Source organism: Paramisgurnus dabryanus, chromosome 9, assembly GCF_030506205.2.
Source record: "Paramisgurnus dabryanus chromosome 9, PD_genome_1.1, whole genome shotgun sequence".
Taxonomy (NCBI): Eukaryota; Metazoa; Chordata; class Actinopteri; order Cypriniformes; family Cobitidae; genus Paramisgurnus; species Paramisgurnus dabryanus.
In genome coordinates, this window is record NC_133345.1 from 25,465,395 (window position 1) to 25,486,242 (window position 20,848).

At 38.6% G+C, this 20,848-nt stretch overlaps 1 protein-coding gene and 1 long non-coding RNA gene across 2 annotated transcripts; both read right to left on the reverse strand.

Annotated features, from left to right (window-relative positions):
• Positions 1–709: 709 nt before the first annotated feature.
• cbln1 (cerebellin 1 precursor) lies at positions 710–6,287 on the reverse strand. Its single transcript, XM_065283294.2, has 3 exons — positions 5,643–6,287; positions 5,095–5,214; positions 710–1,790 (listed from the first exon to the last, which is right to left on the reverse strand). Exons 1-3 carry the CDS (start codon positions 5,895–5,897, stop codon positions 1,593–1,595), a joined length of 573 nt encoding a protein of 190 aa, XP_065139366.1. The 5' UTR covers positions 5,898–6,287; the 3' UTR covers positions 710–1,592.
• A 1,606-nt stretch (positions 6,288–7,893) lies between these two features.
• On the reverse strand, positions 7,894–19,209 carry LOC135773619 (uncharacterized). The gene is made up of 3 exons (XR_010543558.2): positions 19,150–19,209; positions 16,335–16,433; positions 7,894–10,844 (listed from the first exon to the last, which is right to left on the reverse strand). It is a non-coding gene; the product is annotated as an uncharacterized lncRNA (long non-coding RNA).
• Between the last annotated feature and the right edge of the window lie 1,639 nt (positions 19,210–20,848).

Here is a 20,848-nt window from a genome sequence, read left to right on the forward strand (position 1 = left end):
GGCCCTACTGTCTTTGCACAGGCCAGCAGAGACACAGGGCTCTTATGGTGCTGTGTTAACATTTTACAGCTCAACACTTGTCTATTCACCCTCAGCGAGCACTGAAGCAGCAAGTTTCCTTGAGGGGGTCTTCAAATACAGTAGTATTTCGCGTTGTGAAGAGATAGCAGTGTGATGTGCTGAGGTGTGCTTTGCCTGACAGAACACTGAGCTCCTGTTACTATATTAACTTTTCAAAAGCATTTGGGTAAAAGACAGTGGATGTGTTATTTAAAATAGCCATATACTTAATTTAATCAAATGAAACGAATATGGGATGAGAGATACTATCCACAAAAGGAAAAAGAAAGAATTAAAGAAAAAGTTGGAAATATGTACGCAACATGATTTTTGTGTAAACAGTGGGGTTTGCTTATTATGCAAGCGCTAATTTCCCCCCAGGAGCTCATTAGAGTCTTGAGTGCAGCAGCGAGAGGCTCCAATCACCCGGTAGAGAGAGACAGAGAGAGAGAGAGAGAGAGAGAGAGAGAGAGGGAGAGAGGGAGAGAGAGAGGGAGAGGCCAGTCAAGCAAACACCAAGTATGTCATTGTTTCTCTGTGTAACACACACATACACGTACAGATTTGTCAAAGTCATTTAAGTGAGATGATTTAACTCTGTAGGCCACAATTTTAAATCTCAAAGCACAGAATCAGATTAAGAAAAATAAAAAGTACCATTTAATTTTTATTGAACCAAAGAAAAAACAATAGGTAATGTAACTGATTAAAAGGGAGGATTTTGTTTGCTAAATATTCACACATATCTTACAATCAATGATAATAAAACTTTGTACTTTATAGTATTTCTGATATAGTATCATCTTAGCCACGTTTTGACCGAAACAAAAACAAGAAGCATTGGTAGTTGGACAGCAGCCTGATAATCCACACACGATCACTACACTGAAATACAGAAATACAGAGAGTTGACCAGATTCATTTAGGCATTGAGTATATCATAATCATATAGAAACTTTAAGATTTTCAATGTATTTATATATGTATATATCCAGTATGCAGTCTTTTTGTGGGGATCCAGACATCCATCAGTCACGACAGAGCAAAGACGCCCACTCCGAGGAAAGAAAGGGTGAGCGAGCGGAGCACTAGAGCAGGCCAAAGAAAGGCGACTGGACTTGGTACTGAGAAGAATGACGATGGCATTTGACACTCACAGTACGCATACATGGCGAGAATATACAGAGATGATATCTGTGCGAAATGGTGGTCTGGGCTGCAGAAGGACAATCCTTAAAGCAGAGGGTGGGTAGTGATGGGATGAACTAGGGGGTAAGGGCTACGGTCCTCTGTAGGTTTTCTTTCCAGATCATTTTAATTATCGTTTATAATAAGGATAATAAAAAAGTTTTGGCTGTCCAGAGCTGTAGTCAAGCAGCAGAGCGAAGTGAGTGCGACGAAAATTTTCTCTTTCTATATTTTTTCTTTACATTCTCGCTATCAATCTATCTTTCAGCCACCCTCATATCCTTCCTATCTCCCACAAGCCGGCGAGCTAAAGAGCAATAGTCCTTCCTTGGCGTGCTCCTCCTCTACAGAGGGAAGACCAGGAAGCCAGAAAATGTGGAGTACTTCCAGCCACCCATCAGGTTGCCCCGCTCCAGCTTGAGGTAGGCGCGGTCGCCTTTCTCCATTTGAATCAGGACACCGTTACTGGCTGCTTCACGCGTGACGTCCTGATCCCCGGCAAAGGCAGAGATTACTGGCCAGCCATTGTGCATCAGGCTTACCTGTAAAGTGGAAGCAATTGGATTAGAGAGAGTGTTTCCATTAAGGCACACAAACACACACAAGTGTGTCATTTTATGATTTTGCTTTAAGGAACTGAATTTTACAAAATAATTCAACTATGAAGAAAACCCCAGATGAGCTAAGCAGCCATAACGCTCAGGTAATGCTTGGTTGAATAAAACAACATGTACTTAAAAGCCCAAAGGGACAGTGGGAGACGATATTTTAAAGGGAGCCTATTTTAAATTTCTAACCAGCAATACTACATGCAATGTTTGTTCCCTTTTCTTGTGCATGCTCACAAGCCCCTTGACAATGGAGTAGGCACAAAATCCTTAAACTTGATCAAAGCGTTTACAGGCCTTTGCCAGGGGAAATGGCACATTGGTTTATTTGTGTCTATTTTTCTGTACCAGCCAATTTCAGACTAAACTAGAGGAAGAGTAAAAGTGACATTTGAAACTCTGAAAAACTTTCAGAGAGAAACGAGCTGTGGTTATTGGAAAGACACCTCTGAATGCGATGCGTGGCCATCAGATACAAATCACTATTAATATGCAAATACCCATGCATATACTTTACATATATAAGTAAAACACACACTGCACTTAAAATGCTCAACGTTGTGTAACCTCAGTCAGCAATGCATTTGATAATACAGAATGTCAGAAAAACTCAAAAATGGTTCTAGTCCTTACTAAGGCGGTCAAAAGGTGCATTATTTATTACCCCTGAGGTACCAAATTCAAGGCTTTAAGGCCTTGGTATTGTCATTCCATTACAAAAAAGCGATTCTTCAGCTACATGTAGTGCATTTAAACAAAACTAGTGTATGAATTTGACATGGCTCTATATGACTAACACTAAAAAGTCCAAATATTAGGCAGAGAAACAATGTAAACGGTTCATAACTGACTCAACACACAATTTAATGCTCCATTTAGCGGAACCAACAGATAGCTTCCTGTCCAAATGACGCAGTGGAGTGATGGAGGACCACCCCTTTTTTTGCTCTCTCCCAGCTCCTTATGCTCATCGCATTGTCTATCTCAGTCATGCATAATGGTTAACATTGGAAACGAGGAATGACTAATTGTTTGGCTCTCCTTTGTCATGTCTATTCACAGGGTCATCATTATTTTAGTAATTTTCTTAATTTCCCTCTGTCACATCTGTGGGTTCAAAGAGAATTGTGGTCCTGAAAATATGAAAACGTTTATATCTGCATCAGTATTCAACTGCATGTCTGTTACGTTTTTTAATAAGAGATTTTAATTAATTTGGTTCTAGACAAACTTCCGCTGACATAGTACTATACCTAATTTTCGCAATAGGTGTTAACAAGATTATGTTTCGGAGTTTAAGGATAAAATCTGAACATAAAATGAAGAAATTCAACCACACATTTCTAACTAAAGATTGTGATATTAGATTCTGAGACTAGCAGACACCTGAACCAGAGCGGAATTTAAAAAGGAAGTTTTTTACAATCATATACCATGATGTCATATGGATTTTTCCTTAGTGTTGAAGTGGCCATGACACTGCGTAAGATTGATTTCGGGAATGTAGATGTTTAGGGAACTGTAATTACAATAGACAAGAGCAATATTTGGACAGTTTAGATGCAAAACCCTCTAAGTGCGTCTGACATGTTCTCTTGTAAATGAGCATATTTTACTCTTAATGGATTCTGCCAACAAATGGGGATTCTACATGGCCTGAGGCTGGTATAAAGCGGATTTGAAGCGAAAATATTTGATGAAGACGTATAATATGTGCTGAGAGCAATATCATTATCTAATTTTTTGACGGAAGTGGCATTTAGCGGCTTTTGCATCTGAGCTCCTCATTTACACTTATTCCAAAGAATTTAATGAGATACTACGAGAGACTATGGACCGCTTGACTATTCACACTATTTAAATAATTGCATATGCGAGTTGCAGAGTAACCTGTGCTCTGCATGGTAATAGAGAGGCCTGCTCATCTCTTGAGCACAACAGTGTGAAATTTGTTTCGTTAAGGGACCAAGTGCGGGGTTTGCAAAAAAAAAAAATGTAGAAAAATACATCATCATGTAACTCTGCCTAAATGTAAGGGGTAGAGCACAACCTAAGCACTCACTTAAACGTTGTACATAAAGTTGACTGAAATTAAGGTGTATAATAAAATTAGGAATACGGTTATAATGGAGATCTGTACAGGAAAATATGTGTGAAAGAATGCATTTTATGAATAAATAATTATAATAGCAAATACTTTATTTTAAAAGTAAATTTGATAACACTGTGTTTTCATGTCTGGCCTTTTACACTTGCAATATATCCCATAAATGTTCCTTGTTACCCCTCAGTCAATTTAAGTTCCCTTGTAATACATGGTATCTCATGTAAAATATAAGATATAGGCCTACAGCTAAATAAAAGCATAAAGTACACAAAAAGTGTGTACAAACAAATAATATTTAATTAATAATTTAACTAAACGAAAAAGGCACCCTAGCGCGAGCCTGTGAATGTATTTTCTTTGTCTTGAGACCTTTATTTGTCCTAATTGGGATTATCTTGAGATTTACGCAGCTGGTGTATTATCTTATCAAATGTTTGTACAATTTTGTGTTTGTCTGTTTCGGTGTTCACAACTCGTTGTCTTCATTTAGTTTTGACTTTGATAATTTTATAATTTTGTTGACTTCTAATCCTATCTCCGATAAGAGAGGAATAAATGGATGTAATTCTGAATCATCTGGGAGACAAGTATTAAGCCAACTCTGCGCCTAAATTAGTATAAGTCATAACCAACCTATTTACGCCCGTTTTAAATCCTGCATCGAAAGCATTCGAGTGAGGAATAAACTTAATTTTAACAGTTCAGTGTAAATAAATATGTCACAGCATTTTAAATTAACATCGAAGATGTCGTGTTTGTGCCATAAAGAGCAGAGTGGTTTATTATTTTTTCATGAGGCGAATCCGTCACGCGCTTTCTCTGTCCATGGTCCTGAACACGCGACAGGCGGTCGACACAACAGCTTTTGGTTGATTATTAATCTCATGCTAACTAGGAAAATAAAGTCATCATCCCCAGTTTAGACAGCTAAAGATATCACATCTAAAAGACTATTGATGTTAACTCAAAAATCAGTCTATGTGTGTTTGTCTTGCTGTGTGAATTAATAACGCTCTCGCGCATACACTTTACTCTCCTTCGGGCACACGCTCGCACCACAGAATACTTAAGAGAACGGCACACAAGAAAAGTAGGACAGGTAAGCGATAAGAGATGGCAAAAATGACTTACCTGGATCGTTTGACGGTTATACACTTTCACTACGTGGAAATTAAAACTGTATATCCCTTTGCGCGGGGCGAAGAAATGGCTCCTTTCCTCATCGAAACTTCTACCAACGTTCACAAGTACCTGAGGGAGGATTCAAACGGAATCAGACAAGCGTTAATAAACATTTTCATCGACGTGTCTCCTAACTTTTGGCTACACCTTAAAATTTTGATTGAACACAAGAACAGGAAACTTGCTGGTTAGCAGAAACCCGTTTAAATAATTTCGTCATTCCAACAGTGGTGGATAGTTTTACGACACTAAAAATTGAAGTTCAAAGCTATTAGATGTAATTGAAAGCCATTAGCCTGTAATTGACCTTTCAGACGTGGAAGTGGGAAGAAATTTCCCAATAGACTACACATCATCTATTTCTTTGATTTTGGTATCCAGGTTGTAGCCTATTTTAGCCACGATTAATTTACAGGACACAAAAAGGCGCCCGTAATACACAACCGACTAAAGACAAAAAGTAACACTAGACAAAAGAAACTGCTTGAGGCATTTACCTGATCAAAGTAGATCACCATTGTTCGATTGCTCATCTCAGACGGTTCGTGGTTCGTGTTCCTCACTGCTGAAAAAGCCACTTTGGCGCTCCCCGAACGCACCGATATCCCAAGAGCCGTCCCAGTCGGGTCCGAGGTGGGATTTGAGTCGCACACGACCAAGCATTTTCCCTCCAGCACGATTGGTTCCGTCTCGTTCTGTGCGTACGCATGGCATACTAACCACATTGCGCCTAGAACCAACGTCAACATCATGCCAACTTCACTCTGCACCTAACAGCAGTCTTCTAACAAAGATACAAACCGTTTTGCGCTCAAATCCCTGCCGTGCACGGGAAACCAACACCGCTCCAAACCTCTCCTCACTGTCAAATGAAGTCCTTCCCAACTGTTCAAGTCAATACTACAGCAGTTTCTTTTTTCTTCACCGACTCTGAACTGTCATAGAAATTTTTTACCAGTACTTCCAGTTTTCTCCTATCAGTCCGTAGTGGAACAGCCGATTGAAAGCGGATAGAGGCCCTTGCCGAGTCCGCGCGCAGTAGAACACATAGCGCGTGGGGTCCCGTCTGCTCGCGCGCTCAATTATTGATATGTGAGATATTAGAAGTGAAACACAAAGGCTCGTGAGCGCAATCCCCCCGCCCTCCTCGTTCTCCCCTCTGGACCCCCAATCAGCGCAGGAGACCGTCTTTACTTTTCCAATCCGTTTCCAAACCTAGCGCACGGACCGCCTCTTCTAGTGACATTACTGATGGGGTCCCACCCCTCAAAAGAAGTATCGTACAGGTGGACCCGCCGACCACTAGCAGACAGAAGGGGATGACACCCCGATCCTGATGAAAATAGGGGCGCGTTTTGTCATCGTTCCACCGGACACAAGGACGCAATTTATTCTCCTTAAATCTTATTCACGATTAATGGATTGTGAGCGCGCGATAAGACAGGCGAGGTTGTCTTCATCTATTCCTTGTGGGAGAAGTTAACAAAGTTGCTGTGCTCACTATTGGACATCTTATTGCGGAAAAAATGGGACATTTTTTTCAACAGCATTACGCACGCTTGATACGCACGGCTTCCACAAACGGATAAGTCGACTTTAAACAGAGAGGACATTAATGGAGCTGGTCTAGTTAATTCAATCGATATCATAATCAATATCATATTACAGTTTCAGCCGACTGTAATATATTGACACTAAACTCACTCCAATCTATACACCACATTTTCTGTTTGGAAACCGATATTGTAAATACGCAGGGAACCCTAAGTCCCATGGCAATTTATGCCAACATTTAAGCAGCATGTACCGCTACTCAAAATAATTTGTGCAGAGTTTAAACATGGTGATGGAAGTGGCGTCTGAGGCCGCGTCTTAAGCGCATCTTTGCCTACGGAGGGCCTGCGCGAATCGCATTTTTCTGACAGCACTCATTCTGCGCCAGCGCAGTTCCTACATGACATTTAATAAATGAGATCACTGAGCAGGTTTTAAGAGGAAAAGAGACATGGTGAGCTAAACGAGAACAAAGGACGAGCTTGACATTTGAAAGAAACAGCGGCAGAGACAACAAAGCATTTAGGAGACTGTGTGAGTTGAGCTAAAGCGCCGATTAAAATAATGAAAGCCACTTTAAGAAGAAGGTTAAGTATTTAGATTGGGGTGGGGGGAGGGTTCAGTTAAAATTAGTATCATCAAATCTTAGGGTTGCAAATGGAAAAAAATACTATTTCATCATATAGACATCTCTGTTTAAACAAATCTATGGACACTTGCTGTTATGATTGCACGAAAGAAGGGCATTGATTTGGTTTGAACTTTTGTGTTTTTGTGTGTGTGATATGTTTTCATAAGTCACCGAATAAATATTGGAGGGCTAGTCATTGTTAGTTTTGATCATTAAATTCTTTCCACAAAACTACACTTCTGTGCAAAAGAGACTACATGGTATCTCACCATGTTTATTAGTGTGCACTGTCCTTAAATAAATAAATGAAATGAAAACCAGTATATTCTAACAGGCACATACAGTAGGTCTTGAGTCAGTGAGTCACCTGGTTACTTCATCAAAAGGAAATTTGTAAAGAACGATGATGAGCTGCAGGCCCAGCTTTAGTCAGGTCAGCCGCCTACAAGACTGCGGCGGAGAGGTGCTGTACCTGATGCAAAGACAGGGAAGACACGATCAGACAGCAAAACCACAGGCTGTTGAATTTTTATACATATCGTTTTATTTTTTTTGTTTCTGTATCAATGTTTTCTCTTAGCAAAGCTGTTGTGTTGGTTAGGATGTATTACTACTAGAATAGGTACAAATAAACTACATTTTCTTAACAGTCAAGTGTCTTTAATTCACATAAAAATCAAAATTAAATTTCATATAAAGACAATATGTAGCTAAAATGTTAATAGTAACACTAGTAAATTAATTGGCTAACATGAACAGTATTAATTAAATATTGATGATGCTAGTTAATTCCAAATACAATTGTTCATGTCGGTTCTTTGTGCATTAACTAATTCTAACAGTTACAGCTTTTAATTTTAAAAATGACGTAAATGCTGAAATCAACATAAACTAAGATAAATAAATGCTGTAGAAGTATTTGTCATAATAGTTAATGTTAGTTAATACATTAACTAATGTTAACCTCATAGTAAAGTGTTACCTTGATTGCTACAGTAGCACACTCATGACATATGTCATTAGGATGTCACAAATGATCTGCTCCCCAACCTTTTAATTTTTTATACGATAATCGATATAATTGCATTTTGTCATTGGTTAGCATCAGTGAATGTTCTCAGCTGAATTATCCTTATATTAGCCGATTAGATAGATAGATAGATAGACAGACAAATAGATAGATAGATAGATAGATAGATAGATAGATAGATAGATAGATAGATAGATAGATAGATAGATAGATAGATAGATAGATAGATAGATAGAGGAGCATCAGGACACAGATGTTGTCTGGTGACAGCATCCCTTTGAGGAATGTCCTGTCACACTCCACATCTCCCAGGTCTCGCTGCATCATGCTGTTGTTTAAAGTTCTGCTATCTCTTTCCATCATGAAGCAAGAGTGCTATAAATAAAGCACTAAATAGAGGCATAAAGAGAAAAAGTTGTGTCAGGGATATGTTAAGCATGACTGTGTGTGCATGCTGCCAGCTGGCTTTCAATGCCTGGCTGCTAATGCAGGAAAACACCTCTAGTATATAATAATAACAAGACGAGTGTCTGTCTAAATGTTGCGATAAAGAAACTAAAGGTAAGTATAGATCTCCCAGCAGAGCAAAACTGCCCGATCTGTAGTCATTAAAGAACAATTAGCAAGCAAACACTTTAGTTCTCAAAAGAAGAAGTTAACAACCAAGGTAATTAGCACGCTAAAATATTTATCACCTTGCAAATGACATGTTTTCCCATGAAACTTACATAACTCCAAGCATTTCATAGTTATTGTTTGTTTGAAATGAAGAAGTAAAAAGCAGGCTTCTCGTGGAGGTGCTTTGGTAAATAAATAAGGATTCAATTGACTGCAACTAATCCGCCTAGCTAAACCGTTATCCGATTCTAAAACAGGACTGAAAGGCAAGGTATTACTAATACAGGTTTCCTTTTCGGAAATGTAAACTCGATATTAATCCTATTAAAACTTGCGGTTTGCACACTGTTTATTTAATGAACCTTGTTCCCTTTTCATTTTACACATTTTGAGGTGAAAGCAATGATTAACTTGATTAGGAGTGGAGTGCAACCAATTTTTTGCTGAGAGTAATCCAATCAAGAATGTAAAGCGTTCTAAACGCAATTTGCCAAATCACATTAGTCTGTTATTGGCGGCTCGTCAGAAATATAGTTTCTGTCCTGTAGGCGATTTGATAATATGATTTTAAAAGAGTTTGGCACGAGGCCACTGCAGGAAAGGACAAAAGGCGAGGTGGATGTGTCATTCAAACACATCGGTGTCACCGCTTTAAACTATTTATTCTGTGTCAGCAGGAGAGGTGTGTACGTATCCTGCAACGAAGCTAATAAAGTGACATAAACTCAGCACTGAGCATAGCACTTACAATAATGAACAATCTGCTATCAAAGTCAGTCTCGGCTAATGTGACATACGGTTCAATTATTAAAACTGTGTGCTTTCCGTCTAACCCAGACCGATCAGAATTTATCAGAATTTGCAAACATAAATGGCATAGTCAATGTGCCGGGTGTACGTGTAAAGCTTTTATTCATAAATTCGTTATTAGTTTAGACACTTTCTTATCTAAACATAAAATATCCTTGTGATTTTCAAGTTCCCTGCTGCTTTGTGCTGGAGTTATGGTGCACTCAGCTGGCTGGGAAAATAACCATTAAGGCCTTGCAGTGAAAGAGAATAAATATTGCATGCAGTGATACAGGACTCACTTGACTTAAAGGGACAGTCACAGGAAGGTAAATGCGGATATCATTTGGAAAGTTTTGAAAAAACATGCAAAATAAGTTGTACACTGTCCTTGTCATCACAGCGATAATCATTGAGAAAATCTACATGTTGTAATCTCTAAACCGATTATGACTTATTTTACATAACGCAAAATAGAAAACAATGCATGTAATATTGGTCGAAGCCCTTTCAAAAGAACATGAGGTGAGATTTAGATGAGGAGGGAGGGCCATTCGAATAATTGTTTAAAGCAGAAGTGTGCACGTCCGCCGTGTGCGATTCACTTTTATGGCTCGAGATGTCTCCCACCTGGCGCACGAAACAATAACCTTCTATAACAATAAATACGACCATCAAAAGTAATGGTTTACACACAGACGCGTCTGAACACATGTACCCACGCACGTCGAATCACCCTGCCGGGCCGGACGAATCTGCTGCCTTGGCCTTTTTCGAACCGAGGCCTCCAGCCCCCCCTCCGCCTTTAACGCGTGTAATCATGGCTTTCATTTGGTTACGAGAGCGGAAGGGCCGCCCAGAGATGGCTAGATTAAATCTTCCATGTGTCAGAGGAGAAGTGAAAACAGCATTTCGCTGTCAAGGGAGGGTGGTGAAAAATAACCTGTCATCACTTTTGCTGATTTTGGCTGCTCTTTCAGTCCTCCATCGGTTTGGTTGCTCACTCACTTCGTCTCTCCCAGGGTCTAATTCACGAGGCGGAGCTTTCAAGGGGACAAGGTGAAAGACGCAGGCGGCCTGTAATAAAGAGAGGCGGACTTATAAGAGGCAGAGGGAGGATGTAGGGAAAGAAAGTAGGAGAAGATACTTCTGAAAGAAAATAAGGGAGAAATCGTGTGAGTTTGGGACAGGGCTATGGAAAAAAAAGGAGGAGAGTAGGTGAAAGTGAAAGAGTATTTAGTTGTAGTGGTAGATACTCTTAAAACCAGGAGCATAGAAACAACCATAAATAATTTACTGTAAATAATAAATTTAGGCTACCAAGTGAAGAAAAGTGCCAGCCACAAAGCTGGTTTTAAGACCCAGCAGAATCTCAGCAAATCTTTCGCTTGTGCAGTGAACTATGCCTAACTTTTGGCGGCGAGGTGCTGGATGGGATTGGATGGATTCTGGGATGGATGGATGTTGCATCATCAAGATCACTTAATACCCTGATAAAATCCAAAACTGCCCTCCAATTTATTGAAAAATAGATCAGATCGTGCATCCTTAATAGTCAGGTCATGATTGTTCTCATATTACAATCCATCACTACGCCATTTTAAGGTTAAATTCAATAAATGATTTCACTTTAATTTTAATCTTTTAATTAATATTAAAAATATAAAGGTTATAATTTCACACAATCTTTGTGATGATTTTATGTACAAAAAAATGACTTAAGGTGGATTTTCACAGACTGGGTCACAAATTTGTTACCACAATTTTAACACATACAGAAAGTATCTAAAATGAACGCTATTACAATATTTGCCTACTGGAATTGATTTTTTTCCACTTTTATTTTCTAAGCATATAAACTTGCTGTATGAGCCAATTTATGTAAAACACTTCAATTACATCAGTTCATTATAATCAACTAATAATCTGTACAATTATGTTGTATTATGCTTTCAGCTCTAAAATCAACATCAAATCCAAAAGCATTGATGAATAATGCACACGATATACAATAATTACTTTGCTGGAAAGTACATGTACTGTATGTGTGCAATAATTGAAATGTCAATGTTTGAATAAACCGTACAGCTCTTTGCTGTCTATCATTCATGACACTAGATTTATGATATAGTTATATTCACATTCATTGCTATGAGTTATTTTTGTATCCATATCAAATCATATTAGTTAAAGGGACACTCCACTTTTTTTTGAAAATATACAAATTTTCTAGCTCCCTTAGAGTTAAACATTTCATTTTTACCATTTTGGAATCCATTCAGCTGATCTCTGGGTGTGGCGCTATCACTTTTAGCATAGCACAATCCATAGAATCTGATTAGACCATTAGCATTGTGCAAAAAAATAACTTGACTCTATTTAAAACTTGACTCTTCTGTAGTTACATCGTGTACTAAGACCGACAGAAAATTAAAAGTTGCGATTTTCTAGGCAGATATGGAATTATATTCTCATTCTGGCGTAATAATCAAGGAGTTTGCGGATGTAACATGGCTGCAGCAGGCGTAGTGATATTATGCACTGCCCGAAAATAGTTCCCTGCCATTGAAAGTTACTAACGGGGATATTTTCAGCTGCTGCATAATATCATAGCGCCTCCTGCAGCCATGTTACAGTAGCAAAGTCTTTGATTATTACGCCAGAATGAGAGTATAGTCCTAACCATTTCTGCCTAGATCGCATCTTCGCAACTTTTAATTTTCTGTAAAATATCAAAGCTTTTTGGTAATTTTTTTGCGAAATGCTAATGGTCTAATCAGATTCTATGGATTATGCTAAATTATGCTAAAAGTGGTACCGCCAGACATGAAGATCAGCTGAATGGATTCCAAAAAGGTAAAAATCTAATGTTTAACTCTAGGGGAGCTGGAAAATGAGCCTATTTTCAAAAAAAGTGTAGTGTCCCTTTAAACATTCACTGTACCGCAAAATGTCTAAACTAATCTGATTGCTACAGGTCACTATGGTGTCATTTATGGCATTTTTGTGTCATTTATGGCATAAACTAGGGCTCTTTGAATCATAAAGGGCTGTTTTTCGCAGGTTATACACTGGGTAATTTCTGACCATGGTGTGAAAAAGAACTTCAAACTTCTGACATAACTGACTTTAACAGCACTAAATGAACCTGTCATCTTGTTTTCATACAGGAGAGAAAATCATAAGCATATGTAAGTGGATGTGTAAAAACAGAGATAAAGTGTGAAAGAGAGAATTTGTACAGTGAGGAGAAATAAGATACATTGAAGAGCACAGAGAGTTTGCATTCAGGCTTTTCTTTTAAGTCACTGTGATATATTAGGCGGTAATGCACTAACAAACAAATTTACTTTTTTAGGGGGAAATTATTTCATTTTGGCACATAATTTGTGTTCATTCTTTCTTACATTGATGCTAAAGTATTTTTTTTCTTTATATGCTCACTTTACATGGGGAGAATTAGTACACTAATGTAAGAAACAAATATTACTTGCTGTCTGGGAACAATAAAGAAATAGAAATGGTTCACATGACTATGTACCTGTGATTGTAATACAGTGATTCACAGGTTGTGTGTGACCATAGGGAGAAACGTTTATGACCGCATGGGTCTATTGTTGAAGGCATATTGGTTTTTTTTATAATGTAAACATTCAACATTCCCTATACTGTAGCATATAGATACGGTATGTCGCTTAGTACATGAGATGTGTGTGTGTGTCTGTGTATACAGTATGCTCAATAAACAGAGTATAGCAGTGATGTGTTGACAGAGCAGATCGATACCCAGGTCATTGCTGATGGGAAACTGAACAATTTTCACTTCCGATCCATCAGTAATAACAGTGTCTCACAAACACACACACACACACACACGCGTAAATACACACACACATCTTTATTTTGCTCAGATGAAGATGTTGGTGAGCTGTGAACAGTTTGTTCTCCATGCTCAAATTGATGGAGCAATAGTGAAATTATGAAATATTGTTAAATACTGAAAACTATAAGACAGTGAGACGCATCAGACATGTAAACACATGCTGTGGTTCTTTCTATGCTAGCCAGCAGATCCTGTCTGATGACTCATTGGGACGGGGCACTTGCTGCTTTAGGGTTGTGTCAGCATTGAGGGGGTTTATGTCTCAAGCTCTGTATTCATTCCTTGTGGCCACAATAAAGAATAAGTATGTGCATGGCTGAATTCATTGGTACTGTAGAGCTAAATTTGTGGGGCTGTCAAATATAATTCTTTAATGGACCATTTAAATATCTTAAAAAAAAAAAAAACTCTCATAGTCTTTTTGGCCAATACCTCCACCTATGAGTATTTTACAACCCATTACCCCTGACAGATTACAGAAGTTATATGATAAAGTGGACTTTTACAGTAAAACTATCATAACAAAATTGTGCTGGAGTTATTTGTTTCCAAACAACCAAAGTCATAAATGTCTGTCTTTGTTCTGTATTGGGAAAATAGCTTTATGTGGGACTAAGAGACTAAACAATTTACACTTTAAGAGTGTGCAAAATGCACCTAATATGAATTAAATTTTGCATATAAAAAGCTGTGTCTGACTCACACATCCTAATTAATCCAAATGTATGCAAATATCAAAGAGAGAACTTGACCCTGTCAGCTTTGCACTTTAAGAGCACTGTGTTTCTATCTATAGTGCACTCCTTATAATAATGGTGCTTTCCATTGCATAGTACCCCACGGTTTGGGTCGGGTTGGCTTACTTTTGGGGGCTTTTCCACTGGGTGAAGTACGTAGTACACCCTGGGTTGGGGTTCCAAGGAGCCGAGCTGATACCAAAAACGTGACGCGAAAACACTGGTTGGTCTGAGAGAATCGTGACTACCAGCGTCAATGCTATAATGTAAAAGATTAGCTTTACCTTCATGCTAGCTTGCGCTGTTTCGAGTAAACCTGTTGTCATCTGTGCTTTGCTGCAAGTTCCTAAACTCCCTTTTAGCGATGAAAAACACCCACAAGTTGAGAATCAGGAACAACATACCACTTTTTTCCAGACTTACAGTTTGTGGCGGCAACATATTCCGCAATATATGTTTAAATGCAACTTAAATGAGGCTCCACGGAGCGCACCAACATACACCACGGGTGTTTGTACAGAAACTGTCATGTGAGACAAAGGTAGTGAAAAACGCAATGTGCAAACATCTATTTGTGGTGGTCAATTTTAATTTTGTGGCAGACTGAGAAATAAATGAATGTATGGGAATGTACAACGACGCTCTCGCTTGTATGATGTCACAGCAGTAGGCAGCGCAAATATAACAACACTCCTATAATCCCTCCCACTCGGAAGTGTTACTAAACTCGATGGAAAAGCTAACCTATACATTCATAGAGGGGAAGATCTGTACATTGCAGATATTGAAGACCTAAATAGGTCACTTTCCAGTTATGTGGGGTGCAAGGATGAGGAGAAAATGATAGGAGTATAACAAAATGGAAAAGACATTGATGATAAGGTAGGAAAGCTGTGATGTCATGGAAACGGAAAATAAATGATTTTTAAATGGCTGAGTATAATAACAGAGAGACTGTGCACATACTGAGAAGGTTGATGTGTTAGTAAATGAGAAATGGTTTGTTTTCGCTATTCTAATGAAAAGTAACATTTCTGTAATTACTCATGCCCACTCAGAAAATAAGTCTTTTGGACATTGAGATGACTGTCAAGCACTGTCCCAATTAGGGATGGGACGCTATGAAAATTTCATATCATGATTATAGTGACCAAAGTTATCACGGTTATCAGTATTATCATGGTTTTGTTCAAATGAGATGGAAATGTTCAAAAAGAACACACACACTGAAAACATTTGAACAAGTTTTATTTTTGAAAACCACAATTTAATATTTCATGTCCCTGAAATTATTTCTGTGGTTAAAAAAAAAATCTGTCTAATAAGTTTGCAGTGAATAAATACAATACATTATCCCTTACGTGCCGCCTTGTGCAAAAAACTATGCTGTATGTGCACGCCTGCGTCAAATTGATTCTGGCTGGACAGGATTTACAGCGAGTTTTCAAAATCACGGTAATTAAACACGGTTGTAATGATAATTACATTTAAACGATAATACTAACCGTCAGGTCATTTTATCGTAGTAAATCATGAAACAGGTTATCGTCCCATCCCTAGTCCCAATTTACCCTACATAAGTTATTTTACTTCCACATACTGTAATGAAATATACATTTATTTAAATGTTTAAGTGTATTTACCTTTTAAGACTATCTGTAGGCCTGGTTGGTTGGACCATTTTGACCTTGCTGCCCTTATCTCAACAAACTCTCGCTGGCCATACACTCTCAGAAATAAAGGTACAGAAGTTGTCACTGGGACAGTACCCTTTCAAAAAGGTACAAATTTGTACCCAAAAAGTGCATATTAGTACCTAAATGGTACATATTAAGACCTTTTTTAAAGGGTACTGCCCCAGTGACAGCTTTGTACCTTTATTTTTGACAGTGTAGGCACAAAGACAAATATTGTATTGTATAAGTATATAGAGATAGTCTATAATACCTGGGGAAGATCTTTAGATGCTTTCTGAGGCCCAGATGGTTTAGTTACAGCATCACCTTAAATGGTCCATCCATGGTCACGGGCCAAACCTTGACAGATCTGATGTGTAAAATAAAAAATTGCAACAATCTTAAACTTCATATAAGCTTCAGATTCAGACTGCTTGCCTCTAAACTACTGTATATTTCAGACTCTACTTAGCCCATAATCAAATTTCTGTATATACTCCACCCCTAGGTCTCTCTTTTCCTTGTCTTTTTCTGGTGCAAGATAAGAAACAGATCTTCCTCCTGCTAGTTGAATGAGGAGAAATTCATACAGCCGAAGAAAGGTCACTAATGACAGGCCTTCAGTACGGCTGTCAGAGCATGCACGCGCACACACACACACACAAACATACACGCACAAACACACAATGATGAACTAAAATAAAAGAAGGACAGAGAAAGGAAACGGATAGACAGATATATGATGGAAAACAAGAGAGATCCATTCTATGCTTGTAGGAGCCAAGATACAGTATTAGCCATTTTATTTAATTGTTGCCATCTAGTGGACAAAAGAGAAATTAAAAGCCTAAATGGACAGATAAATAATGGACTATTTCTATATTACAGACAGAATGCTTGTCTTCAGTTAGTCTCACATAGCCATAGCTTAGAGTAAACACCAATACGTACTCATTTCAGCTTGAAAAACAATTCATGTATATAACTTCATACATGAACCACCATGAACAAAGCTTCCAGGTCTTGAAAAGACTCTTGATGGGATCAGACACTCAAAATGGTCATATTTTGAAATCTCATACAGCCTTAATACAGGAACAATCATCTTATATGAGGATTTGATACGGGTCCCATGTTTGGAATGGTGCATGGTTCATGCAGTGAGAAAAGCCATCTGTGACCGAAATCTTTGCTTGCTAAAACACAACAACTCATAAGCAAAAGTCATTACTTTGCAATAATCGGGCTGTGTAATTTTCTGCAATATAAGCTCTGTTCCAAAGTGAAATGCCTTACTGCCTACACATTATGAAGCGGGCAACTGCTTTAAACTCACTCATGAGTTGTCTTTTCATCTAGTAAACATACTAAACATACTTTTTACCTAAGCACTGTTTGGTGAGTCACTAAAATCACTTACATGAAGATGGCAGAGAAGAACCCATGTGAACAACATGAGGCATCACTTTGGAAAGAATCAAGCGAGCAGAGAGAAAGCCAATTGAGAGGAGATACGGCCCAGGAGAAAACTGAGAAATGCGAACATGCAGCTAATTGGGATGAATGAGTCTGGATAAATGAGGAAATATGAGGGAAGCGGAGGATTGTGGGAGGAAGGAAGATTAAGGGGGGTATCAACAGTACAGAGAAATACACACAGAAAAAGAGAGAGAATATGGGACCTTGAAGGCCCAGGTGGAGTGTATCTGCGCATTCTGGTGAGGAAACAAGAGGTACGACAGAAGGAATGTGTTGTCACCTTACTCAGGGTCCATCATCTGTCTTTCTACCCTGACTGAGCAACAGCTCTCGGGTTTCAACGTGACACACATACACACTCTCACACCCTGGCATTGTGCGTATGACACATCGTATTAGATGACACATGTATTTTTCCCATTCCTCTCACCCTGTCCTTCTACTTTCCAGACACACACTGTAAATTCCCATCAGGCTAAAGACAGACACATACACATAATGCCATAAGTGAAGAGACAAACAGCAATTAAACAGGAATTGTGCTGGAAAAGTTTAACGTCCGCAGATACACTCATTGTGCACCTATACCAAATTATTTGTTGTTGTTTAATCCACTCCCTTGTCTTCCCACACTGACCTTGTAGCAGGTATATCAGAGATCAATAGCAGAAAGCAGGGCTGTACATAACTCAACCGGTCGCTGAGCTAATAAAGCACCAATGCCAACCTCTGACCGCCAAATTAAAACCCAATCAGAGGGGCCCAGAAGAGGGTACAGCGGGGCCAGTGACTCAGACAAACCTGAAGCTTTGAACAGAGGACTTAATCACTCACTGATTGGAGTGGCAATCAGAACACAGACCGAGATACAGCGGGGACACTAGAAGTGTAATTACACTGCTTAATACTGTACTGAAGTGTACACTACCACGCACTACTTCCTGTAGACCCAGATTTATTTTATTAACTCACTGATCTTATGTTTTCTCTCTATCAAGCTACCAATGCAGTACCAAGCCCATACAGACAAGCCCAAGGAAAATGATATTGCTCAGGACACTTAATGGAGTTTGGTTTGATTTAAACCCCTAAAGCCTGGAATACACTGCAGGATTTTTGCCATCCTATACCTTATCACACTGTCTGTGCACATGAAGCTTTAAACTTGGGTATGACAAGTATGTAGACTGTACTATGATGACACCTTTTGAATCGTAGGCTATGACGGCCATGTGATACACGTTAGTGCAACCTCATCAGCAAGCGCTACTGGTAAACAAATACCGGTACGTACCAGCAAACACACTGTGCGTTGATCAAGCTGAATTTCTGACACTGTCGTAGGCTATCTTTGGTCGCAAGACCGGGAAAACTGACGTCTTTGAACCTCTCTCACTGTACAACATATAAAGACCACGACCGCAGAAATCGCAACAACAGCCAAAAATCGTGCAGTGTATCCCAGGCTTTAGGAGAAAGAAAACAGGCACAAAATAGACAACTGTTGACATTCAGAAAACTACAAAGCTATAATAAAAAATGTGGATAGTATAGTGGTTTAGACCAAAGTAAAATTATGAGCTAAAAGAGGGTCTTAGTCAATTTACCTTTTATTAGATACTTTAGTCTTGAAAGAATAAAAAAAATCTTTCACTATCACTTGTTTTTGCAGATGGTGGTATCATGGAGCACAGTTGGAACTCTAGAAGAGACAAAAGTGAGATTACTAGGTGAGAAAAAATCTAAGAAACATGCAGTTTGATTTATAATTATGCTGTCATATTTTAAAGGGACAGTTCAACCAAAAATGATTCAGTCATCCTTTACTCACCCTCATGTTGTTTTAAACCTGTATAAGATTTTTTTCTTTTCTTGAACACAGGGCTGGGTAACTATTGGACAGAACACATTTCTGGGTTAAAATTACCCAAATAATGGGTTGTTTTAACCCAACTGCTGGTTTGTTTCAACATGGATGATTAACAATAACCCAACAGTATGGTAAAAATAATCCATTATTTGGGTCATTTAAACCCAGAAATGTGTTCTGTCCAATAGTTACCCAGCCCTGGGTTAAAAACAACCCAATTTTTTTTAGAGTGTACTATATAAGTCAATGGGTACCATCAACTCTGTGCTTACCATCTTTAATCAAAAAATCTTCTGTTGTATTTAACAAAAGAAAGAAACTTCGATAGGTTTGGAACAACATGAGGATGAGTAAATGATGAAAGAATTTTAATTTTCAGGTGAACTATTCTTTAAATTTATAATATTTTTCATTTTTTGACCCCCCCAACATTTGGTATCACTTAATTTTGATGCTCTCCTTTGACATTCTGTTGACTTTAAAGTGCACACTTTCAAAAACAAATTAAATCCAAACGGCTCCAGGATGATAAACAAAGGTCTTCTGAGGGTAATCCGCGCGGTGTTGTTGTAGAAATATCCATATTTAAAACTTTATTAACGTAAATAACTACCTTCCGGTAGCGCCACCATCTTAGTCGCGTCCTCATTCAAGATGAGAGCTTACGCAGCCTACGGAGGCTACTCTGCTGCTGTGCCCCCGCCCTCCGAATTTGTCATACTTCACTAAGAAAAGTGCGTACACTACGCTAATACTCTCTCCTGAATACAGAGGAGTCTAAGATGGCGGCGCTACCGGAAGGTAGTTATTTTCGTTAATAATGTTTTAAATATGGATATTTCTACAACAGCACCGCACGGATTACCCTCAGAAGACCTTTGTTTATCATCCTGGAGCCGTTTGGATTTAATTTGTGAAGAATAGACGCACTTTTTTTTGGACTTGAAGGTCGTGGACTATGGGTGGACCCAGTAACATTACATTTAATCAACTGAAAGATCTAAAACATTTTCTAAAATATTCGAAAATGTGTTTGTCTGAAAAACGATGGACATATGCAACTCGGACAGCTTGGGGGTGAGTAAATCATGGGTTTAATAACATTTTTGGCCGAACTATCCCTTTAAAGAGCAACTATGGTCCAATTCTCGATTTTACATTTCCTTGGTGTGTGTTTGGGTATTAGTACATGTTAACAATATGCAAGATACATATGCCAAATTTAACCATGAGTTATCATTTCCAATGTAAATCTCTTTTCTTGGACTACAACAAACACACGGATTGTAGGCAACAGTTTACTTCCTGGGCCTGTTGACGTGGACAAGACCGACATTATCATAATTTCTCCCGCTTGGACTCACAGCCTGTAAGTTAACTCCTGTTAGCATTGCATTGTGAGTGAATTTTTCAAACATGGTAAGGAGCGTCATATT